Here is a 25,600-nt window from a genome sequence, read left to right as displayed (position 1 = left end):
TGCTTTCTGTTATACATTTAAAAACCATTCTTTTTACACGTTTACACGTGTCCATCATTTACTCTGTGTTTCCTGCTTATTGTATCGTGGGAGGCAAGTCCCGTCCCGTCTCCTCACAAAGGCTCTTCCTTCATCTTCTCCTGGCACTTTCCCAGTTTCCCTTCATGTCAGCCTTTACCCCGCCTGCCACCTGATGTCTTCTCTGCTTATGCCAACACAACCCACCGATCGTCTTTTCAACACGCCAGCTTCTATACTAAATTCTCCACATCCTAGGGTCGGTTTCTAAGCGTTGTAACTGTCTCGTCACACACCATCGCCACAGCTCTCGTTAGATGTAGGGTTATTTTCCTGGAGCCACGGCAAAGCTGAGGGCCGATTCCGTGGAAGTGGATGACGTCCGACATGGAAGCAGGTGTGTTACCTTATTATAATACAAGCCTTCTTCCGGTGAAAACTCCCGCTTAAATTCATCACCGGCACCGCAGTGCGCCTGCGCACAAATTCGCATGAGTCTCCCCGTGTTGCACAACAAAAGGGCAGCGTTTGTGGCATCATCGATTGACTCGAAGTTGTGAATTCCTTTTTCAAAACAAGAAAAGCTTTTTTTCCACAGCTGCTGCTCCGCAGTAGACACACTCTTGCTCACTTCACACAAAAAAGAAAAAACCACACGTAAGCGAACATCAGTGTAAACCCCGTGTGTCCCAGGGAAGGATGAGGGGAGGAGGGCAGGGACAGGACGGCTAAGGAAGCAGCCAAGTGGAGTCACCACAGCGAGCTGCTGAGCTGCTATCGCTGTCCTCACTCGCCTCAAAATCACGGTGAGGCCCTACCCCCCAGTGTGGCTGTATTGGGAGACGGGGCCTTTAAAGAGGCAACTACAGCTCAAGGAGGACAGGATGGGCCCTAATCCAACATGACTGGTGGTTTTCGAGGAGAGACAGACACCAGGGCTTGCACAGAGAGAAGACCAACTAAGCACATGGCTAAAAGGTGGCCATCTGCAGGCCACAGAGAGGGGCCTCAGAAAAACCCAACCTTGCCGGCACCTTGATAATGAACTTCCAGCTTCCAGCTTGTGAGAAATACAATTTCTGTTGTTTAAGCCACCCAATCTATGCTATTTTGTTATGGCAGCCTGAGCAGACTAACACAATATGAAAACGTGGCCCTTCTTCACTCTTAATAAAACAAGCCAATAAAATTATCTGACAAAGCACGATGTTATGAAGATTCAAAACACATGGTCCCATGGAGTTATGAGAGGTGTAATCTGTGTTGTATCCAACCCTCCTAGGTTTCTATCGCTTTGATGCTCCTTCACCACCAACTTCCTCCTCCAAACGCACCTTAAAAGCACAGGTTCTTACTTCTCAATCAAAAATACGCATGTGGGTTCCTGGGTGGCTCGATCAGTTAAGACTGCTGATTTCGGCTCAGGTCATGATCCTACGGCTCCTGGGATAAGCCCTGTGTCAGCTCTGCACGGACAGCCGGGAGCCTGCTTGGGATTCTCTTTCCCTCTCTCTCTGCCCCTCCCCCTGCTAGCTCTCTCTCAAAATAAACATTAAAAAATATATATATAATAACATTTTCTTTTAAAAATTTCAAAGTTATTTTTACAAGTGCAAGTCGGGGGATGTGGGGGGGGGGGAAGGAATCCCAAACAGACTCCGCACTAACAGCGACACAGGGCTTGAACTCATGAACCATGAGGTCATGACCTGAGCTGAAATCAAGAGTTGGACGCTTAACCAACTGAGCCACCCAAACCTCCCAATACGGCAACACTGTGAAAAGCATGAACCCTTTGTACCTCTAGTGCCAAGCACAGTCCACAGACCACCGCACAGCATGCGCACACACACACTCACACTCCCTCTCGCTCTCGGATTACCTGCTGTCCTCATTCCTCTCAGCTCTTTGCCTCCTCACACCGGGTCCAGTCTTTACATTTCCATCATTCTCATGGCTCCAACTATCCCCCCACCTTCCATCTGAGCGCTTCCCCAACCTGCGTCTTGCTATCCCAAATAGCTCTAAGTCCAGGTTTCTAACCAACAACTGAGCGAGACCTTCTGCTCACATGTCCGCTGGTATCTCCAACTCGATATGGGCCCAGCTGAATCCACTATCCTGTGCCTGAATCACACAAGGCCCCTGCGTTACTTACTCTCACCACCCACTGGACCGTGCCACCTCTGGCTCCTTCTCTAGGCTGCCTACTCAGTGTGGACAGCACCCCCTTTCCCAGATCTGCCTGCCGACATCCTGTGTATCACGTACCAACCTGCTCGAACCACACCTTCTCCCCAAAAGCCCTCCAAGAACCTCACACCTTCAGTGAACCTCTGTCCCCACTCTTCTGGACTGCACTTGTGCTCGTGGCATTTTCCAAAGATTTACATTTCTATCTGGCTTCCTGACACGGAAGAGAAACTAGGTTTCAGTTACATACCCAGCAGAGCGCCTAGCACCGGCTGGTTGTGCGCTTCACTTTTGAACGGATCAGATGCAGAATGGAGGACATGGAAATGAGGACTCTCAAAGGGCAATGGCTTTTTGTTTACTTCTCGAGAACTTAAGAATAAAAGATTCTTTAAGAGAGCACCCCTTTATACATAAAATCAAATGCCATAATTCTTTGCCCAAACCACAACACCAGCATGATTTTCTACCAGAATAGGCAATAAAGAGAGGACTCCAAAGAGATACTCACCTACTCTCTCACTCTGCAGTGCAGCTGCCTGATTCATGTAAAACACACCGATTTCATTTCTGATATTACCCATTCTCTTCAATACTTGTACATAGTGTTCTGGGTTTTGGCTTTTTAAGTCACTAAATTGCAAGATTTCATTAGCAGCTTCATAACACTTACAACTAACTGAAAGCTGACTCTCTAAGTCTGTAGACAAATCAGTTGCCCATGCAAATCCTAAAAAAAAAAAAAAAAAAAAAAAAAAAAAAAAAAAATCACCGTGAGTCACATGAACCCTTCTTCCTTAGTATCTACATAATCTCACATTTTTAAGACCACAAAATAAATCTAATACTGTATAAACCTAAGATTCAATCAATGCAACTAAAATTTTAAGTTTCAAAGTAAAGATCCTTTATTTAAAAAACCATATTTTCCTGGGATATTAATGTTTGAATAAAGAAATATTTTCCTAAAAATACCAAAAACTTCCCCAAGACCTGGATTTTACCAAGTACACCTGCTTACTGGTACAAGCCTAAAGTTGTTTGTGGATACAGAGTAAATCTTTTTTTTTTCTTTTTAATCAATGGAAATAGTTCTTGAAATAAAGCTCTGATTGCTACCAGAGGCTATTTAAGTACATGATGGCTTGCAATGTAAGTTTAACTCATTGAAGAAGCTACTAGCTCAAAGACTTAAGCTCAAAGACTTAAACCTGCTATGGAGTGGGAATGCAATAAACTTAAGTGCAGGGCTCAAAATTCAAGAGGGGAAAAGGGAGTGCTACTGCCATTAACACTGGAACATGAGAGAATGCCACGCTCACAAACAAGTGTTTTCAATGAAATTAATTTGATGGGAGTGGTAAAAACACACTGAAGGTTTTCTCACTGTGTCTATGAAAATAAAATGATCATCTGAGAAACTCAGAAGGAAAGAAGGGGAAGAGAGAGGGCAAAAAAATGAAGAAACACTAGATTTCTCCCCAATGTACTTCTCTAGATATTACATGTCCAAAAGTTTTTGGGAGGTGGATATCAAGTAAACATTTCAGGAGCAAAAGAAGACAATCCCATGGTAAGTAAAAGGACCGCTCTCTTGGCTCACTTGCTGCCCTAACTGCAGTGTGCTGACGACTGTACCCAAAGAGGCAGGGATACAGCCGCTAGGAATAATACTCCGATTTCAGAGTTTTAATATCTGACAACTCCAGAACAAAGAAATAGATATATATTCACTAAGATAGTCAGCTATGAACGGAGTTTAAAAAATGATCTCTGTATCTGAGCCCCTGGAAATCATTCAGAAGGTATTCATTCACTTTTACCAACTGTTACTTCCTTTTCAAAAGAAAATCATGGCTTGGTTAGTGGAATGCAAGGTCACCTAGAAAAACCTCGATGGAAAGAGGAGTAAAAGGTCAACACAACTGTCTTAGAGCTTATTTTATCGTTATTTGAGAATTTCTAATTTTACAACTAGAACGATTTCGAAACACTTTACGTACAAATACACACGGAATCACACTCGATTTTAAAGAGAGCAGAACAACAGAACTGCAATATTGAAACGCTAACATTTCCGCCACTTCTCCGGACACACCCCGGGTCACCTATGCTGGACCCAAGAAAGAGCCAGGTGCGCGTCACAGGCCTGGCCGGCGCACCTTGACACGGGGACTCCCTGTGGAGGCTGTGCAGGATCTCCTGGTCTTCTTTTGTTTGATAATTAAACTCCTCAAGATGTGCGGCTCTGTTGTTTGCGTTCTGGGCCAGCATTAGTTGGATATCACCGCAGAGCGTCAAATATTGAGAAAGAAACAGCAGCACTTCAGAAAGCATATTGGTGCAGAGGCAGCAGTAAGTATCTAGGCAGAAAGGACGGGAAAGAGAAAAGACACTGGTGCGTGAAAAATTAATATAATGAATATTAAGAAAATCTGTTACTAGCTGAAAGCTTTGTACCACTGTACCCAAGTTTCTTACGTTACATATGGCTTCCTGGGTGTCAAAAGGAAGGGATAATTAACCACTCAGAGCAGAAAATAAAATCCTGAGTAACAGACTCAAGAACAGAAACTTATTTCAAAATTAAGTTTTACAACAGAAACAGGAGTGAAATTCCATTGTGATTCAGATGCCTTTTCTGTTCTCCCTCCCAATGCCTATTAAACATATTAATTTACAGTGACTTACCGTGGCTCTGCAAAGCTAATTTAATGTATCGTAACGCTCTTCCGTATTTCTGAAGACTCATGGCAGCATCAGACAAAACATAATAGGCCTTTGATGACTTGAGAATCAGCTGGAGTTTCATTTTATGTTGCCAAGAACCAGGGATCATTCCAGATTGACTGGAATAATTACCCTTCTGAAGGGAGCCCACTATGACAGGAGAGGGGGAGAGAAGGCAGCACGTTTTATTTGAACCTAAGTCTCACCATAAAAAAATAATTTGTTTCTTGACAGAAACGGTCCAGGCTTAGGTACCATAACTACAACAAGACCGGTAAATACTGTGCTTTACTACTTAACAATAGAGTATAATGGCAGTGTTTCAATGGACCCTCATTGGGATTTCTGAAGGCTTTCTGCTCCCTGCAGCCGTTAACTCTGTCATTCTCTTTCAGGGTCACATGTAACTAAACTCATGACTGGCCTGTCCTTTCTCCAGTCTACATGCCAACCGGCCAGAAAGTTTACCCTTCTAAAACAAACTTTAATTGCGGTGGACCCCCTGTTCTCGAACACTGAAATGGTTTCTCACCACTTACTAAATCCTGTCTATGCGCCTTAGCCCCACTTCCTACAGGACGTTTTTGTCTTCCTCCGCAGTATTCCACCCCTACTACCCATCGGCCAAAGTCAAGTTACTGCTTGTTGCCTACACAGAGGCCTATTTTTTCCACACACCCCCTCCCCCCCCGCCCCCGCCGCAGTGGACTATTTCCTCTCCCAGGAACACTCTTTACTTAAAGTCCAGCCTATTACTATCTTCTTCATCTAACAAATGGTCATTTTTTGTGCCAAGCACTGTCCTAGGCACCAGAAACAGTGACATGCTGTTGTATGGCCTCCGTCCTTGAAGATCTCCCACAGTAGAGGTGCAGACAGGGTGCTAACATAAACCACAGCAAAATCGATTAAGTTCAAGTACAGAGATGAAAACAAAATGGCTACAGGAACCCTCCCTCCCCAGTCTCTCAGCCTCAAGATTTCTCTTTTTTCGATCAGCAACGACACAAGTCTTTCAAAGCAATGAAGGCACAATCTCTATTATGGTTTTTTTTAATGCATGGATTTCTTTTCCCTCTGCTACTGCATGAACTTTCTGCATCTGAGGTATTTTGAGAACACCAGAGATGAAGAAGACACAATTTTTGCTCACAACCATATTGGTGTGCGCGCAGAAAACCATTCGGCACAACTAACTATAGCAGAAGACAAAATTAAGTGCTCAAGGACAAAGTGGTTAAGAGAATCAATTCTGACTAGAGACGGGAGCGTAAAGATCTTGAACATACATCAACGGGATTTTCAACAGCCGAGTTGGGGAGAAAGGAAGAAAAGGCATTTCAAAAAATATATATATATATATACCATAAAAAAGGCAGCGATGTCTCAAGTCCTGGTGTTCTCACTGCAGAGGGGCTCAAGCCTGGCACACAGCAAGCACTACATAAACGCTAGGGAAATACATTTACTTCCCCACCTACAACTTATGTTCGTGAAGAGAAGAAAAGTCAGGAAAGCATTTGGTATTTCATACACACAGGCTTCCAAAACATTTTTTAAACAAAACAGACTTTTCAAAAGTCCACATGCTCTTCATGAAGTGACTTTCCTGAGGAACCAACCAGACAACGTGTAAGTGACCTTTCTGGTTTATTCAAGAACCACGGGGTAACAACAGCCAACAACTCTATGGGGCTTACATGTGCCACGGCTCTAAGCACTTGACATGTATTAATTCATTTGATCCCTATAAAACCCTCTAAAACAGGCACCATTGTCTCCAGTTGGAGAGAAAACAAGGCTCAAAGAAGTGGAACTTGCTCTAGCAAAGCCAAGATTTGAAGCGAGGCAGTTTGGTTCCTAAGTCTGCTCTTCAACACTCAGCTGCTTTCACTGAAGTCATTTCTTAGGAGAACCCTACTGGGCCGAAGGCATCAGCTCTCTGCTGCAGGGGGAAGGAGCAGAACTTATTAGGAGTAGCTATTAAGGATCAAAATTATCCTCTGTTTTATACTTTCAATGAAACGGTATTTCCCCCTACTTTCCATTCACATGGCATCCTTTTCCTGAACTCCTTTCAATGAATGCCTTAATTGACAGAAGTCTGCCACTGATAAAGGACTAGTACACCATTCTATAGAAGAGTCCTTATTTGCACATCAATCCAACTTACTTTTGTCCAAAAACAAGGCCATCTGCTTCTCCAGACCCTCAGGACCCCCCCTTGTGGACTCATCTTCATATTTTAATGGGATCGGGGTGTTGGGGTCAGCTGCAGGAAGGTCGCTTTCTTTTTTAATGCTGCTATCCACAGATTTTAGCCCCTTTAAGCAAGGAGAAACAGTTATCACACACATAATGAAAGGTCAACTATAAACGAGATACAAGGCACTGAACACATGTAGGAAAATTTACACTCTGAAAATAGACTTTAGTCACCAACAAACAAGTGCTATGTGCATACCAAGTGCAAGTTCATCGTAACAGTGAAGACCAAACGAAGGCCTACCTCCAGAACATAGCTGAGCACAAGTCTACAGCGCTCCTCGGTGTCATGGCAAACCGGAAAGGTGCAACTGGGCTTCAGAAACAGACATTTCAAGTGATTAGTAGGCCGCCCCCATGACAAATTCCACAGCTCTCGGCTCCTGGGAATTACTAAAACTCCACACGTCAATAACTTCAACATTTGCTTACGCATTCAGCTTCGTGAGGTAACGTGCCGCCTTAACTGCACGTTAAATTGATACAAGCATCAACAAAAATCTTGCCTGATGAAAAGATCTTCCCAAGTGTACGTGACTTTCAATTCTTAAAGTTTTAAACATAATTCTGTTATGACACAGCAAGAATGTAATGTTCTAGGTAAACGCGTACCCCATCTCAGAGGGCAATGTGGCCCCTGGTCAGCACCGCTACTTGGCAACACGCAGTTAACAGTACCCCAATTTGGCAGTTAAGTTAACGAGGATCGCCAGTGGTCTCGGCGTGTAATTTACGTGCTTAAGTAGGAGCAGAAGCAGTTAATGACCTACATCTGCTAAGTGATAGTACGTGTAGGGGCCTCTGCGAGGCAGGTCACTTTTGGGGACTCCTGCAAGGCTGGAATCACTGTTCTCATTTTACGGCGAGCACAGATGTGAAGTAATCTGTCCACAGACACAGGAGGCTGAAACGGAGGCGTGGAAGTCATGCTGACTGTACTTCAAACAGTACGTTTTATAAGGCAAGGCTCACTAAAGACACGTTTACAGGAATACCATGACTGTATTTTTGAGTGCCTCGGATAGCAATAAAATTCACGGTCTATGTATAAAAAAAAAAAGTCAACTAACGTATCACTACGTCTTTAATTATCATCTACTTAAAATCTTTTAATTAAAAGACCCATAAATCCAGGGTCTTTACAATGCAGTTCCCCAAATACATAAAATTATTGATTGCAGAAGTTCTGTTCATAATCAGAGAAAACAGTTTTTTCAATTCTACTGTGGAGTTCAAGCTGAAAGTGCACGAAAACTCGGATGGACAGTAACTTTTCCCACAGTCATTTAATCAAGTATTTACGGAGCACCTATTATGTGTTCTAGACACAGGAGACACAAGAATGTCCATACCTACAGGGAGCTTCTGTTTTAGTGAGAGGAAACAGACACAAACCTCAGGGACAGATCACTACCTCCATGAAGGACAGAAAAATACAGCATGGTTTTAGCTAGAGTGGTCTAGGTCTCTGAAAGGAGCGACACTTTCATCAGGATTTAAGGCTTAGAAAAAGGCAACCACGCAAACTTCCACGTGCTGAGCACAAGCAACGGCAGATGCCTCCACTGGGCATGATCCTGACGAGCTTGAGGCAGGAAAAAAGGCGGAGAGGGGAAGGTAAAGGAGAGGGAGAGTGCAGGAAGTCAAAAAGCTAGGCAATGTTTTATGGGGACAGCGAGGTCCTCTAAAAGCTTCCCCGGATATAAAGTTTCCACCTGAAAGTTTAAACTCTGAGCTTCCATTAAGAGATGATCTGTAAATAGGACCATATCTCAGTTCAGCGAATAGCCAGTGTCTTTTAAGGCTGACTTGGATCTGATCACAGGGTGGACTGGAAGGTAGTTATGATTCAGAAAAGAGAAACTTCATTCTAATGTCAGGAGAAAGACTGACGGTAGAAGAATAGTCAATGCAATCCACATCACCAGAAATCGAAGGGTGGGAAGTTGTTAGGGTCTATGTGACCTTGACCAGGACAGAGATATGTCCAACCTAGTTGACATGGCCCAGTCACTGAGTCTACCAGACCTTGACCAGGACAGAGATACGTTCAATCGAGCTGACATGGTCCAGTCACTGAAAAAGTCCTGTCCTGTAGCCCTGGGATAAGGTACCGGGTTCCTCGCAAATGGACCAATGAGCCACCTCCTGTCTACTTATTCTACGTTCACCAAGCAATATATGCAGTTTCCCAGCAACCCAGAAACGGAGAAGGAAGACCCTAGTGAGGAGACATGACTACCTGCTGGTCACTGCAAAGGAAAGTCTCCTACGTAAAAATTAGTACACTGATGTGCGATTTGCACGTTGCCCGCCATCGGTCTGCATGTTGGATCAGTGACCCTGGGGCAATTACAAATTTGACCCTGGACCATAAAGGATCTCCCGAAGTAATGCCTTCTTTTGAGAGGCTAGCTATATTCAATTAACCACTGGTAAAACTTTAACAAAAACGCTTACTCGGATTTGATGAATGGATTTGTATTTCTCCGGAACTGACAATTCTCCAACAGACTTAATGATAGCTACTGCTTTGTTATCATCTGATGGATCAGAACCGGTGCCATAGGATCCATTTTCATCGCTGTCTGCCAGCTCTTCCTCCTCTTCACTGTAACTTTCATCAGAATTTTCATTTAAAGGAGATTCTGAACTTTCTTCTTTTTTAGGTTCATCTAATTGAAAAAGTTCTGAAAGCATGTAATTGGCTGAAGCAATAATCTTACAAAAAGAAAAAAAAACAAAAGGAAAATGTGTGTGATTGTCATCAGAACCGAGCATTCTAAAGCAGAATGAATGTTACTACTGTACTAATAGATTTCTGGAGATCTGCAACAGGCTTTTTCCACCAGACTGTTACACTCAGAAAGAACTGGTCCCAAGTCAAAGGTATGCCATAAAATCTTCCTGGGTTGGTATGTTTATTTCCTGAAATTATTCCATCCCCAGCCCACCGTCTTAAAAAAAGGGGGCAACTGGTGACAAAAGTTTTCACGTGTGTAGTGTTTTAACTGAAGTATTAGCAAGAGAACATTCCATATTAACTGAGAAACCAGAATTTCTCTTTATAAGCTATGAATTAATAAGGGTTTTAATAAGCAACTAATACATGTTACAGGATCCTTGGTTCTAGGGGGAAAAAACCTCCACTAGCTTAATGAAGGAAAAGTCCATCCGGGCATCTTGTAAAATCAGTGTTTATGTATTACCGTTATTATTCCACTCTATTATTTGTTATTAATTCTTGATCACATTCAATAATTTTAACACCAGTTTCCAACTTTCACATAAACTATCCAATTTCCACAAAATATCACCACCTCCATCAATTAAATATTTAAGTCAGAAATTATTTTGCCACTTTTCTTCAAAAAAAAGTTTTCTCTTGGTTTAGTCTCTAGGATAAACTTTTATAGTCAAACTGGATGTGGCGACAATTAAAATTAACTTGGGCCTTTAAAAAAAGTGCACATGACACAACTTTTTCTAATGTAAATGGGATACAACTAGCAGTAAACCACAAAGCCGCTGTCGGATTCAGACACCGGAGGGTAAGGAGAATGGGAAATCGTGGGGCACACGGCTCAAGGATTGTTTTGAGAGAGGCTTTGTACATTTAAGTATGGAGTGCGAACCTAATTTACACAACAAAGTGATAACAAGGCCCACGTGTGTAAATGGATCTTTTAAAAGATACCGTAAATACCGTAAAATAGTTTCTCTACCTTCTAGACGCGGTAAGACAAAAGGAAAAAACAGCACTACTCAGTGAAAATTACCAGAGTCCTAAATTTAGAGAACAGGGCTATCCAAGAGAAATGTACTGGAAGCCAGCCACATGGGAAGTTTTAAATTTCTAGTGCCTAAATTATAAAAAAATCAAATCTGGGGAAATTAATTTTAATGTATTTGTTCCACTGCACAAAGCATGATCATTTCAACATGCAACGCGTACACACAACATGCGGAATTCAGTGTGTATTTTACACTTAAAACACATCCCAATTCAGATGAAGCACATTTTCAGTGCTCAGCAGCCACATGTGGTTACTGGCTGCCGTAATGGGGCAGTTCAGACTATGCGTTAAGCAGCTTTAATGTGTAGGCAACAATTCTCTATCAGAATGCTAGACTGTTTTCAAAGAACACGTAAATGTTAATCTTACTTGAGGATGTCTGCTTTTGTCCAACAACTTAACACAATTAAGAAGCAATGTTCTAATAGTTCCGTAGTGTTTCTTATTTTGATTCTTCTTCATCATCATGTTGCAAGCAACCCTAGAAAAACATTTGTATCATTTCACACCCATTCCTCATTCTCTGCAAGACTCAAGTATAAGCATACTCCTCCTACCTTCTAATAGTAAGAGAAATACAAGAAACCATTACCGTATCTTTTGAATACGGCATTCATCCCCTACAAGTGGACACTGACAGAGTCTGTATACACATATACATACTTCGTCTCTTCAGCCACAAAAACCGAAAGGGTATTTAAAAGATTTAACCTAGATAGTGTGGCCATACACCTTAAAATTCAATGACGTTTACTTCTCCAAGCACTCACTTATATAAGAGAATAGCCACCGGCATGGTGAACGGATTTTGGTACTTGTCTTCAGTTTCTTCACAAAGAGTAGTGAGATCATAGAGCTTCACTATATCACTCCCACTTGCTGAAAAGGAAAACAAACCTCAGTTTACTGGAGTCGCTCAATCATTATTGGTCATTCAAGAATTCGTTTACCTTTAAACAGCCAATAGGTATGTCCTTCTTTGGTACAATTAGATTTCAGAAACGATAAAATATTCTGTGCAATGTCTTTTATGACCTTCGTAGAGAAGTTCGAGTTTTCCAAATTGGGAATCTCTTCTGTTTTTATCATTTCATACTTCTGCAAAACACAGAATACATTTTCAGAAAAACACCTAGACGGCAACACTTCTCTTACTAAAAAGGAACCAAATACATAGATCCTGCAGTCAGAGATCTCTGCAGCCTGGAAGAATTTCAACCGCTGGTTCTCAATCTTTTTATGGCTCCAGGATTCTGAAGGAAATGGGACCCACCTGTCGGCAATGCCGTCGGTTGCCACAGGAGTGAGTCTCAAGCGAGAATCACCACCGATTTAGAACCACAGATTTAGGCGTGATCCTATTCCGGTCCTCACGTGCAGCAGCTCATAGCACACCCTTTCTTCTCTCCACCTAGTGGTTTTCACCTGGGAGGGTGGTAGACAAGGCGGACTTCACCCAGCAAGCTCTTCCCCCCCCAGACACTAGACTCACCTGGAAAGTCTCCCCGGTAGACCGTCCTCTTCCCTGAGGCTACAGACTCTACCCCTTTGCAGACAGGGAGACAGGGCTGGGAGGCAGCAGTGAGAGCACAGGCTGCGTGGACACGACTACCACGACTTTTAAAGGATCTCCATTTTTCTAGCTTCTCTTCTGTTCACACTTCCCCAAATGCCTCTTACCACACTTTAAGAAACTCCAAAGCAATTGGAAAATAAGACCAACAGTCTCCCAAGGTTGGTTTTCATCCCTCTCGTTCACCTAAAGCCCCAAGTTGTAATTTCCTTCCTTAAGATGCTCTTCTCCTGGATTGCACACCGTGCTACTGGGGATCTCGTTCCCTCTGAATGCCCCCTTCCCTTTCACCCACATGGGGAAAGGCTCCAACACTGGAGGTGAAGATTCCCATGGTGATGAAGTTCAACAGTATCCAAGCAGATGGCGCCTCAGATTCTCTTTCTAGCCCCACCTTCTCTAAAGCCTGAGACTTCAAAATGCTCACAGACATTTCGATGCTTTCCTCAAGAAGAACACACGATCGCAGAGAGACCCCCTTCCTCACCTAAACCAATTCAATGTCCCATCTCAGGCAAGGATACCACCATTATTCTAGTCCCCAGGCTCTGGGATTCCCTCTGACGCACCTCCCCTCCTGCCCCAGCCTCTCCTTAAAGGCTGCCATTTAGGGTAACGATACAGTGTTTCCCAACCCAGGGTGCAGATCAGAATCATATACAAGCTTGCTTTCTTTTCTTTTCTTTTTTTTTTTTTTTTTAACGTTTATTCATTTTTGAGAGAGAGAGAGAGACAGAGCATGAGCGGGGAAGGGGCAGAGAGAGGGAGACACAGAATCTGAAGCAGGCTCCAGGCTCTAAGCTGTCAGCATAGAGCCCGAGGCAGGGCTCGAACTCACGAACCGTGAGATCATGACCTAAGCCGAAGTCGGACGCTGAACCGACTAGGCCACCCAGGCGCCCCCTTTCTTTTCCTTTCTTTGACAGATACACAGATCCCACCTATCCCGATACACTAAGGGACCCAAGCAAGTGTGTTAACAGGCCCCTAGGTTGGAGCACAATGGTTAAAAGGATGGCCTCAGCCAGACACAGGTTCAAATACTGGCACCACCGCTTTCTAGCAATGTGGCCCTGGGCGACTCATTTGAGCGCCCTGATCCTCAAGTCTCCCTCTTCATCAAGAGGGAATAATGGTATTCGAGCACCTAAGATCAAATGAGTAATGCAGGTAAAGCATTTAACAAGGTATCTGGAACAAAACAAGTACTCAGTAAATGCTAGCCATTCTTGCTGTCACTTCTGAGTATTCCCTCTGTAGACGTCCATCCTGGTGCTCGCGATAACGCGAGGCTCCCCAGTCTTGTCTCCAAGTCCTCTGTGTCTGTTTCTCGTGCCTTCTCCAAATTATGATTCCAACACAACGAATTTCACCTCCCAGACACAAAGCCTTCACAGATTCCAGATTATTAAGTGAACCAAGCCCACACTTAACTCAGAATCCGGGACTCTCCATCATTTGACCCCAGCTTTTCTAATCTATTTGCCATTCTGCTACGTGAATCCTGTGTCCCCCAGCTGTATTTATCATCAATCCCTTCCTTTACTTACACCTTACATTAGTCTTTTAGAACATTCATCTCTTCTTTTCCGAGACGCTATCATTCAAGACCCAGTTGAGAGGCCACTTCTTCCAGGAAGTCCTTCTTTTAGACCAAAACAGAAGCGATCTCACCTTCCCTGATCACCCAGGCTTCTGTGTGTGTACTGCACTTCGAACACATAATCGATGGTCTCCTATCTTTTCCTTTGCACCCTAATATTTCCCATTAGTATTTTACCTTTCTGGGTAGTGGTTTTCCCCCAACATTTGCAATGGGGATAAAGTGCCTCATAAATACCACCAGCTCCCTATCAATCTGCTATAGAAGCAATTGATTTTACACACTATTGCTGTAGTCTTTCCTTAAAACTCCACGTATACGGAGTAGATAGCTGTTCAGTGTACAAATATCTCCACTGTACAGACACTTTTAGGTAATTAACTACTACGAGTGCCTGGCGTTAAAGTCAGAGATCTATGATTACAGATGTAGGTTTCCACATATGATGACCTTCCCACAAATTACCTGTAAAATTATACTCCTGTAATATCTGGAATTCTGTTATCACCCACTCAAATGTGAAAACGCTCATTCGTTTATTTACAGCCATCTTCCTTGCTGAAAAGACAGCCTGGTATTTAAGGGCCTCGGGAAATTTGGCAAGGTACTCTCCACACCCATTTGCATTTGAGAGAAAATTAGAAAAGTCACACTGTGTCTTACTTACCTGTACAATTCCATTTACATGGAAACACATCACAAGCTCTGGTACGTTGCAGATCAAGTTGTCCAACCAATAGTCAATTCCAGTTAGCACATTAATCGGCTTGTTGTTGTCCCTAGAAATACACAGTTCCAATTATTCAGTTTGAGATGTTCCATAATAAAACCATCTGAGACTGACTTCCACCATTTCTCCCCAGATGAAAAATGCCACATACGCTTTCTTTTCTGATGAGATACACACATGTAGCTCACGTGGCGTATTAACATCTTTCCATAAGCTTCGCTTGAGTTTCTAACAGGAATCCATACACGTTTTCATTAAGAGTAGAAGTAAATTCGATAGCAGATGACTGTGAGCCTACAGCATGCTCCTCATACAACCTGAGGTGAGAGACCAACCACCCGTGTATAATAATGCCCACGTTGTAATTCACACTGGCCAAAGTATCTCCGGAGTACGAACTCAAGTGTTCACCATCAGTTAGTAGGAAGCTGGTAAACTATCCCCTTAACTAACGATAGCCTATTCTCACAAGTTACACATTCAGACAGAAGACTAAGCCTGTGCAACAGATCTCCGACTCCACTCATTAAGGACTGGAATGAAAACCCAGCTACAGGGCTTTCAGCATTTGCTGATGATAGCACCCCTCTTCCTTACCGTGCCCATCTCAATTCATGGGGCCCAGGAGGAAGGTAAAAAACCCAGAGAAAGGTGATGATGCCCAAAGAGATTTAGCGAAAGCAGATGAAACCCAGACTCTCAAGGAGTATCATTTTGGTTTACCTGAGACGTAGGCTGACTGCTGGGTATCTGCCTCCTCCAAATATAGGCATGTTGGAGCCAACTAACATATGTATATCTTCAAATGTCCATAAGATGTTCCGAACGAAATCGTTTTTAAGACCCTTTGATTTAAAACAAAATGGGAAAGACTATTACATAGTAAACAAGAGATCCATAATTTCCCCCCACGAGTCACAGAAAGACTAGAAAAAGATAAAGGAGACAAAGTAAATTAAAGTCACAGAGATGTTTAGAAAGCAATTTTCAGGATCGAGTGGATTTTTTCCCCCTACAAATTCCAATTCAGACTAGTTTTTAAATGGCAAAGTAGACTGGGGATTAGGTGTCTCGATTCGGACACCATGGAAAGCATACCTGACTGTTCTCCCCGTCATTGAATAAAGTAGTCAGGTTTTGTTCTTTGGGTGCTGAGGCCACATGCCCCACTATGTATGAGGGTTCAAGAGGCTCACTTCCCTGTGAAAAGTGCAAGGATAGGAGTGACTCCGCTGCCATCATTTCTTACAAACGGCCTACTTTTAAAGAGTATTACCTAAACATTCAAAACATAAACCTCAAAGTCTATTTTTGTGAATTAAAGCTACTACAAATCATTAACTCTCACCACTGGGTGGCTTGCTTCAGCTCTTAGGTATTACAGCTATTCTAATAAGCCAATCACACTTAGATCTCAAAGATTAAAGACTGTTTGCAGCTTTCAAAGGTTTAACATTTTTCTCTTTTTTGGATAAATTTGAATACCACTGCTCTTTCAGCCCACCCCATCTCTACTGAATTTAAAGTATTTAAGAAACCTCAGCCATATGGGACGCCTGGGTCGCTCAGTTGGTTAAGCATCTGACTTCAGCTCAGGTCATAATCTCATGGTTTGTGAGTTCGAGTCCTGTGTCAGGTTTGGTGCTGACAGCTCAGAGCCTAAAGCCTGCTTTGGATTCTGGGTCTTCCTCTCTTTCTGCCCCACCCTTGCTCTCACTCTGTCTCTCGAAAATAAACAAATGTTAAAAAAAAAATTAAAAAAAAAAAAAAACAAAACACCCTCAGCCATATATATATATATATTTATTTTTTTTTATTTTTAAGTAATCTTTCCACCCAACATGGGGATTGAACTTACAACCCCGTGATGAAGAGTTGCATGCTCTACTGACTGAGCCAGCCAGGCGACCCTCAGCCGTATTATCCTGGAGACATCGTCATCAGAACAGCCTCTAGTTTTGCTGTCTAATGTGTGCTTCACAGAATACGAGTCCCTAGGATACTCGGTGAAGAACTTCCAGAGGATGCTTTGAAGCCTGCCGCTCACTACAGGCTTGATTTTGGAGAATAACAATGCCTATTATGTAAAAAAAAGCCTCTAAGAGATTCTGTAGTAGAAAAATCAACTTCCCCTCTATAAAACCCAATGTTCTCAAACTTCTTTAATCTCTGAATATGTTTTATTCTTAATACAATCTGTGGAACATATTCTAAAAAAAAAAAAATTTTTTAAGGCAGAGGAATCTTTGGCAACTCAGTCCACCACTCAAATTTCAACCACTGGGGACAACTGCCTCAAGCATTAACGTCAATGCCGCAACAGATCCCAAGATCGGAAAGCTTACGTGCCACGTGCACTGCTTGTTCTATGAATTTACCTCTTGACCTACGTGTGTGCTCATCGGCTCAGCACCTGCCTGTGAAGTGCGTATACTCGACTACAAGCGCAGTGAAGTTGGGGTGGGGTGGGAGTGGGGGAGAACCTCCACTGATTTTGCTGTGTCTTGTAATCTCTTTCAAGAGTCCCAAAAGAACTTCAAAACTTTTTTGTTTATCCAGACAAGTTATCAACCTCTGGACCAAATCCCCAAATTGTACTCGTCAGGTAGTAGCTTTAGTGGGAGTCCGGGCTCTAGGTTATAACGTTCTCAATCAAAGTTTGGCTCCAAGGCCACCCAGACACCTATTTAACTCCATCCTTGCTTAACACAGGCCTCAAACTAGCAAGGTTCGTTTTGGGAACAAGAATTCACAAACAAAAATCTCTAAATTTGAAATTTAGGCAGTGTAATATTGTATCAAATATTCTGTCAAAGAATATCTTTATGGCAGGCTAGCAGTGCTCAGGACCACGCCATTGCCAGGATAACTGGATAATCCTACTGCTCCCAGGGCCCTTCTAAACACGCGTGGAGCACACGGATGCTGTGTGGGGTGCTGCTGCAAGGTTGAACTCAGAAAGTTCAGGGTTTAAAATCTTTTTTTTTTCCAACGTTTATTTATTTTTGGGACAGAGAGAGACAGAGCATGAACGGGGGAGGGGCAGAGAGAGAGGGAGACACAGAATCGGAAACAGGCTCCGGGCTCTGAGCCATCAGCCCAGAGCCTGACGCGGGGCTCGAACTCACGGACCGCAAGATCGTGACCTGGCTGAAGTCGGATGCTTAACCGACTGCGCCACCCAGGCGCCCCAGAAAGTTCAGGGTTTAGATCCTCACTCAGATTTCACCAGCTGTGACCGCGGGCGAACATCCTCTTGTACAAACTTTGGTTTACTTATTTGTAAGACGATACCACCAACGCTTAATACACACAAAGCTCCAAGGATGAAAAAAATGTGCACGTACACACATACGGATACACACGGCACAGAGTACGTGGCGTAAAAGGCATTAAGCAGATGCCAGTTCGCTTCCTCCACATACAAGTCTATAGATTCTGAAAAGTTTCCCTGACTTTTCACAGTGAGCCTTAAACAAGGGAAGGACAGAATGAGGAGGCTGGGAGACGAGCAGATGGGTGGCAGATTAGGTATTTCCGTTATATGGTCCTTTTGTAACATGTGGGGTTTGAAGTCAAGGAACATTCGATGAGTTTTTAAAGACTCTGTCAGTGTAATACAGTCACATACAAGAAAGTGCATAAACGAAATCCGATGGAGAAGGACTAACCATCAGACAAAATATCCATGTCAGATAATATCATTATCCAGGTCAGAACATGGGACCCTGCTGGCACGAAGCACCCAGCCCCTTCTCATGTACACGACACCCTCACCTCCTGGAGGTCAGCACCATGTGAACTTGCACGGTAATGATTTCCTTCCTTTTTATTAGAGCTTGCCTGCCTTTGGAAAAAACTTAAATACATTACATAACTTAATTAGCTTTCTCCATCTTAAAACCTACTAAAACTCACATCAAGTTAAATCTATTTGCCTCCTGTACCCTCTAGTTTGGGAGGATAGCACCAATCTGGACAAATAACGTTCAATACCTGACAGTATAGAACAAGAGAAAAAACACAATTTACCACGTTAAAAATCCTACTTTATCTTCTTCAACTTTGTGAGTACATTTTCCTTTGTGAGTACATAAACCTTGCTAGTTTCCTGTTTCCTAAAAACAGACATGCACAGTTTACATCTCTGCAGTTACCTTATTCTTTGATAGACACAGTAAAAAAGACTAAACAAGAAATAAGAAAAATCCCAGAAAAGAAGACACAAAACAGACACCCTACTCTCTCTTCCTTCTAAAAGCTTTACAACGTTAACGCAGGTTAAGTCTCAGGAACTTCATCCAGGAAATCCTAAGGGCAGTTTGACGCTTAACAATCTACAAGATAAGAAGGTCAGTATTCACTTACAAACAGGCCTGTGAGTCTCAATATTTGACAGGCATTTATGATATATCTAAAGTGTAAGATATACCAGATTACATACTACTCTCAGGACTTCCAGGAGATAATTGGTACTGATAAACATACTGGCAAGCTACTTTAAATGCTGGCAAAAATTTTTAAATCTTTTGAATTAAAAAATTTGATCTAGCCATTCATAGTATTTTTTGTAGATTCTGTCTTGAGAGTCTAAAAAAAGTATTTTTCCTAATTTTAGGCCATAAACTAGAGCATTTTTTTTTTTTACTCCCATTCATCTATTTTTATTAACAAGATCACCGGTTTTGTCTTCTTAAACGAGTTTACCGAATTAACATGTAAGGACTAACTAACCTGACTGGAAGCACTGGGATCCTCAGAGACTGAAGAAGGCATTTCAAAGGGGGCGGGCCAGGAAGCCCCATCGGAGTCAGTGGCCTGATGTGAACTGGACGGTCCCTGCTGTTCCGCAGCAGAGGGGACGGGCTGAGCAGCTCCATCGCCATTGATACTGGCCAGTCAGAAAGAAAAGTATCGCTCGGTTACTAAAGTTAACCTCACGGAACGGTCTACCAGCTTTTAAAACCCAAAGTCCACGATCAAGTATAAATCCCGTTACAAAAAGGAAGACAAGACATTGCAATGTCAACAATACCCCAGTTGCAAAACTTCAATTATTACTTTTACGAGCTTAAAATTAAATTTCGGATCAGTTTCCCCTTCCTTAAGGGAAATGCAAACAAGTCGCCAAGTACCTGTAATATAAAAACTTGGAAAGAATAGCCTTCTGATACCAGTGCTCTTTGCTCTTTTTCTTCCTCTGCCACTTCTGATCGATAAGTCTCTGATAAAACTCCTTCAGCCACGTCCAGTCACCAGTCTGAGTGACAAGAGAAAACGGTAAATACAGCAAACCTGTAGTCAAAACAACTTGTCACCCGCTACTCTTTTGCAGGAAATACTCTATTTCTTGAATGCTACTTCCTAAACACATACTCAAACAACTATCTCTCTAGACTCAACGTCTATCACCTCTTTTGGGATATCTGTCTTTCTCTTCTCTGTGAGCCAGGCTAAGACAAGTGATTCTTCTTTGTAACACGTTCCTCGGTACCTGGAATAAGCCCCAGTGTGTATACCACACCGAAATTACCTGTGTATATGTCTGCAACACCAAAACTCTAAGCTGCCAGCAAACGACCACTGTGATTTACTGTCACGTCCCGAGAGCTTGACCAGCGGCAAGCGTACACGTACAGGCTGAACGGCCAACAGTCCGAGTACAGAAACGGACCGCAAGCCTTGAGAAACTGAAACATTGCTATTACGCTTTACATAAAAAGTATCCACCATCAACACATGGGGAGTTTGGGAATAGGCATTTATCAAGGTACAGTTTGAGAAGCTCTGCTTTCAGCAAGCCAATTAATTCCAATAACTATGTCTTCATTGGAAGAACTTCTAACCTTTTTCACATTTCCTGGCAGTCATGTTTCATGAGAGTCTCTTCAATGGAGACATCAAAGGATCTTTCAAAAATTTTAACCATTCCCTTAAATTTCCATTTTTTTCACAACTTTCTTCACTGGCTTCCTCCCTTTTCCTTGCAAGATTCCTGGCTGTTGGTTACCAGGAAGTTTCTTCTTCGTTCACTCTCTTTTCTATCTTTTTCTTTAGTAAAGCTTCTTTACCTTCTGTGCAACATCTTACTTCTTAGCTGCCGAAGTGCTGGACTGCGTGCCCACCCAAGCCTTTCTTTGGATTAAAATAATGTTTTAATGGTTGTTTTTCCACAAAAAAGTATTACCTGAGACGATCTCATAAAGAGCTCTTGAATATCTAACTCGTCTAATAAGAGAGTCCTTCCGATGCGATGTACGGCCATGCTCACGTGGGATTTGCTGTAGGGAATCTTCAGGAGCTTTTTTATGTTCTTTGAAAAATTAAGAGAAGACATAGTTTAAGAAAAAGACCTTATGAGTGTGACTTGAGCTCTTTCAAATCTTCATGGTTTGAAAGCACAATAAACTTCATTCCCCTAAGGTTATACAAACTGTACTGGACACGAAGAGCTAAATACAAACATACAGAAGACAGAGCTTTACAAACACAATCACCTACACTTTACCAGTCATGCTACGTTAATGTAAATGACAGTCAAAGATTTATTCTTACACAAAAGAATTTCCTAAAGTTAAGGGTGTAGGTCACACTTTCGCAAGGACCTAGGCTTTCAGCATATCAAATAAAACCACCCAACTAAGGAGTGGGAGATTCTAAGTACCATTTTTAATTCTCAATTGGTAACATTATATAAATCATCCCAAACGTTATAATCACCTATACTTGCTACTATAAAAATACAACCACCAATATCACTATATTGCCACTACCAGTGTTTTGGGCGCTGCTCCTTCCTTTTTGAAAGGAGAGGTGGCCGAGCATGACTTTATTAACAAAAGAGATATTCGATAATCAGATAACTGTACCTTATTTCACCAGTAACTTTTCAAGGCTACAGAACACAGCATGCTACAAATCCCAGGCAAAAACATCCCAACTACAGTCCCCAATAAAGACACTTACTTCAGAGTCAGAAACGACGTCCACATCATTTCCCACAGAATCAATAAAGTCGTACGCCATTCCAAAGCTAATGGGGGGAACAAAGGCCACAACCGTCATGCCCATGACGACATAAGTAGGAGTTTATAATACAGTATTTCATCACTCCCAGGATACACATTTTCCACATTTTACCATCTCTGAAATCAGTCTGCCTACAGCCATTAGAGTGGAGTAGCCTTTCCTTCTTAGTGGTACACAGAACAATGATGTGACTTAATCACGTCTCAGATTTGATAGAATATAGTAATAATTGTTAGAAGCAATAGGAAACATCTAGAAAAAAATTAACAATTTTTTTTTTTTTTGTAATTACAAATCCCCAAAAAACCTCCAAACAAAAACACCTTAAGATACCATTCTTTTTTAGGTGGGGAGATAAGAAAAATATAAACAGAAACATTTATCAGGATTTAGTCTCTAGGATTGTGTTGCTAGGGATATACAATCAATACTACTTTTTCAAAACAACAACAAAAAAACCCAGAAGCTGACACTAATTCAGCCAGAAGGAGAAAAGAAAAAAAATGTTGTGTCAGGTACCACGTGAGGCACATCTATAATCTCTAAGTCTGAACAGCAGCTGAGGTCGCCACATTTTAGTTAGTAAGCGGCAGAGGTTCAGAATACTTACCTAGGACCACCTCATTTCACATGCTGATGATTTACCATGCAGGCTGGGCAAGTACTTAACCTTTCTAAGCTTCAGTTTTTCCATTTAAAAATCAGTTAACAGAACCTAACTCAAAGGGCTGTTTTGAGAATTAAGAGATAAACATATAAAGTACTCAACGCACTGTTTGCACACAATCGATGTAACTAAAATTTAAATTACTTCATAATATTTAATTGTGTTGACATATAATTTATTAAGTCGTTCTCCTAGAGGAAGGTATTTGGACTACTCCCAAATTTTTGCTAGTACAAATAATGCTGCAACACTTTGCGAACGTAACTTTTACCTTCTGAGGCATTAGGATGATTTCTAAACTACTAACTCATTAGGTTTTCTTTTTTTTTTTTTTTTTTTTTTTGAGAGAGAGAGAGAGAGAGAGAGAGAGAGAGAGAGAGAGAGAGAGAGAAAGAAATCCAGAAGGGGGCGGGGGAGGGAGACAGGATGTTACACTCCCCTGGGCTGGGTGTGGAGCCAGGGCTCAATCCCATTAACCAGGGAATCATAACCTGAGCCAAAATCAAGAAGTCAGATTCTTAACTGACAGAGGCACCCAGGCGCTCCAGAACTCATTAGGTATTAACGCATTTATGGCTCTTGCTATATGTTATATGGACATATTTTAGGTTCAATCACAGAGAGGAAAAATAAGAGAATCCTACACATTAAATAGTCTACATGTTAGTAGAGGTTTCTCTGTAAGAATCCAGGCCACTCTCTCCCTTAAATACCATCAGCAGAATTTCCAGCAACTGACTCAGCAAGTGTCAGAGTGTAGGTCACCCAACATGCTGGGTTTCTACATCAGGCTTTTTCAGACCAAATAATCCAGCACCATTTAATGAAAACTCCCCAGGACAGATTAGGTAGTGTTAAGGGTTTTCCTCCTCAGGTGCCACCCCTGATGCTTGGTATCCACATAGCCAAAAGGTAGGCAGATTGGCTAAAAATAAAACAGCTGATTGAATTTTAGTGGCTAAAACTGAGATCTGTTGAGAACATGATGCAGACCCGAAAGAAGTATTCGCAACTGATATCTTCAGACTGGAACATAAGCCCTCTAGGAGGGGGAAGAGGACTTTGAAAGTCAAATACAACCTTTTCCTAAAGGGAAATCTCACCAAGATGATGAGCGTTACAAATTAAACTGAAAAAGCAAATATCAGAGTTCGGGGCGGGGCGGGGGGGGGGGGGTGCTGCTGGGAGACAGGTAAAAACGCCACTGATTAATATTTACCTTGAAAATGGCTTGCTTTTCTTACTATTGCCAAGAATGGTAGTTCCTGCCGGCCCTAGTTTGGCACTCTCTCGCAACCAGTTGGCAGGTGGGAGTTTCAAGTCTGTTTTCTCTTCAAGGCGTGCAAATGCTGTTCGAGGAGGGGCAGAAGAGTATTTCACCACAGCTCGGCTCTTCACTTCATTGCCTCCAAGAAATAAAGCTGATCCCTAATTAACACATTGGACGAAACTTTAATGACACTACTAGGAATTTAAAATGCCACCTTTAAAAAAAAGAAAAAGAAATCCCACCACATCAGGCTTCACAAGACTATGTGCTACTACATGTTTCTAACGGCAAGAAACGCAAGCATTTACTTAGCTGTTTTTCACATAATTTCAAAGAAAAACAAGAATCAATGAGTATAATGTTTACGGTTATCAGCTAAGACAGTGGTCAAGCAGGAACCAAGGAAGAGTCAATAGCGTCACAGTAATGAAATGTGAGATTGGATAAAATCTCTGCTCATTATTCAAGATGTATTACTTTCACTTGAATATCATTTAGAAAGTAGCTTGTTACACGGTATCTGGGGCTTTTTTGTTTTCATTTTTTTAAGTAAGCTCTACGCCCAACGTGGGGCTTGAACTCAGGATCCAGAGATCAAGAGTCAAATGCTCTACGGACTGAACCAGCCAGGCATCTCTGGGGCTTTTTTTGTTTGTTTTCAAGCAAACGTTTGGTAACTGAGTCGTCAGTTCATTACACACACTCTCTCAACCTTTAACTTCATGGGAAGGCGCTGGGGATTCCTCACACTCTTCACTCGCACACCCCCAAGCAAGCTCAGTGTCCGATTTCACTAACCTTTCACGCGCTCCCTTTTCGGCCCGGCAGACACTCTGCAACCCTTCCAGGATTATCTCCTTCCCATGTCGGCGAGCTCCCCCCAGCCCCCGACACCCTCTCTTTGCCCTCCAGCTTTGCATGACTGTGTCACATTCTGGAACCACGTATTTACGGGTTCGCTCGAGAGCGGAGATCGTCTCTAACTCACTTCTCGGTTACAACCGAGTGGAAAGCCAGAACTGCTTGCGATAGGAGTAACTTGCCCGCAAAAACCCGAATACCTGACGACAGACACGCGGGCTTCCACTCCTTTTGGGGGACTGCCCGGGAGACGCGGAGAAGGCACCCGAAGCCGCCGGGAACCGTGACATCCCTCCCCGGCGAAGCGGGCCCGAAGCTCCCGGAGCCCGGCAGGTCCCGCCCCAGGGCGGACTCACCTGTGCTGAAGGTTCCTCGGATTCTCCCTGGGACAGGAGGCTGAGCCCTCCCCGAGCAGCGGCCCCGGCCGGCGGCGACTCGGCCCCAGCCTCCTTGGAGTCCCCCATCACCTCGGCCCAGAGTAGGCGAGGCAAAACGGGACCCGAGGAGCCGCGGCAGCAACCGGGCCCAGCGGCGCGGTGCCACAGCAGAGCCAGCGCCAGAGACGCCCCGCTCACTGCACTTCCGGTTCCTGACCGGAAGGAGGTGCGGTGACGCGTCCAAATCTCGCGAGCTTTATGCTAGCGGCCCGGCTCCGCCTTCTCCAGTGGCAGCCACCTTTGCGGCAGGGGCGGGAGCTGTAGTGCGCCTGCGCTTGTCGGAGCCTCTTCAGGAGACCACTTCTCGCGGTATCTGATTCTCAGGCTCCACCCCTTGCACGCTTTTCATCTTTGTTGGCCAACAGCTCTCGGGACGTGGGCTTTGGGATGTCAGTTTCGCCGAGGTCGTCCTTGCGTGGGCGGGGAG

The 25,600-nt window shown here is 43.0% G+C and overlaps 1 protein-coding gene across 2 annotated transcripts in view; it reads right to left on the bottom strand.

Annotated features, from left to right (window-relative positions):
- EDRF1 (erythroid differentiation regulatory factor 1) overlaps positions 1–25,338 on the bottom strand; it is a 39,534-nt gene extending 14,196 nt beyond the window's left edge. The window contains exons 1-19 of one of the 2 annotated variants that reach the window (XM_043597824.1): positions 25,093–25,338; positions 23,825–24,033; positions 21,876–21,942; positions 21,097–21,222; positions 20,045–20,169; positions 19,644–19,800; positions 16,008–16,109; positions 15,633–15,754; positions 14,847–14,958; positions 11,954–12,101; positions 11,774–11,882; positions 11,373–11,484; positions 9,667–9,927; positions 7,451–7,522; positions 7,115–7,265; positions 4,903–5,091; positions 4,374–4,574; positions 2,723–2,941; positions 425–648 (exon numbers count right to left, since the gene is read on the bottom strand). In XM_043597824.1, the coding sequence (XP_043453759.1) occupies positions 425–648; positions 2,723–2,941; positions 4,374–4,574; positions 4,903–5,091; positions 7,115–7,265; positions 7,451–7,522; positions 9,667–9,927; positions 11,373–11,484; positions 11,774–11,882; positions 11,954–12,101; positions 14,847–14,958; positions 15,633–15,754; positions 16,008–16,109; positions 19,644–19,800; positions 20,045–20,169; positions 21,097–21,222; positions 21,876–21,942; positions 23,825–24,033; positions 25,093–25,200 (2,814 nt within the window). In that variant the 5' untranslated portion in view covers positions 25,201–25,338. The remainder of the gene's footprint in view (positions 1–424; positions 649–2,722; positions 2,942–4,373; positions 4,575–4,902; positions 5,092–7,114; positions 7,266–7,450; positions 7,523–9,666; positions 9,928–11,372; positions 11,485–11,773; positions 11,883–11,953; positions 12,102–14,846; positions 14,959–15,632; positions 15,755–16,007; positions 16,110–19,643; positions 19,801–20,044; positions 20,170–21,096; positions 21,223–21,875; positions 21,943–23,824; positions 24,034–25,092) is intronic. The other variant, XM_043597825.1, reaches the window with a different exon arrangement.
- Positions 25,339–25,600: the final 262 nt, after the last annotated feature.

Source organism: Prionailurus bengalensis, chromosome D2, assembly GCF_016509475.1.
Source record: "Prionailurus bengalensis isolate Pbe53 chromosome D2, Fcat_Pben_1.1_paternal_pri, whole genome shotgun sequence".
In the NCBI taxonomy this organism is placed as follows: domain Eukaryota; kingdom Metazoa; phylum Chordata; class Mammalia; order Carnivora; family Felidae; genus Prionailurus; species Prionailurus bengalensis.
Note: the sequence above shows the minus strand (reverse complement) of the source record. Positions and strands in the feature narration are given on the sequence as shown.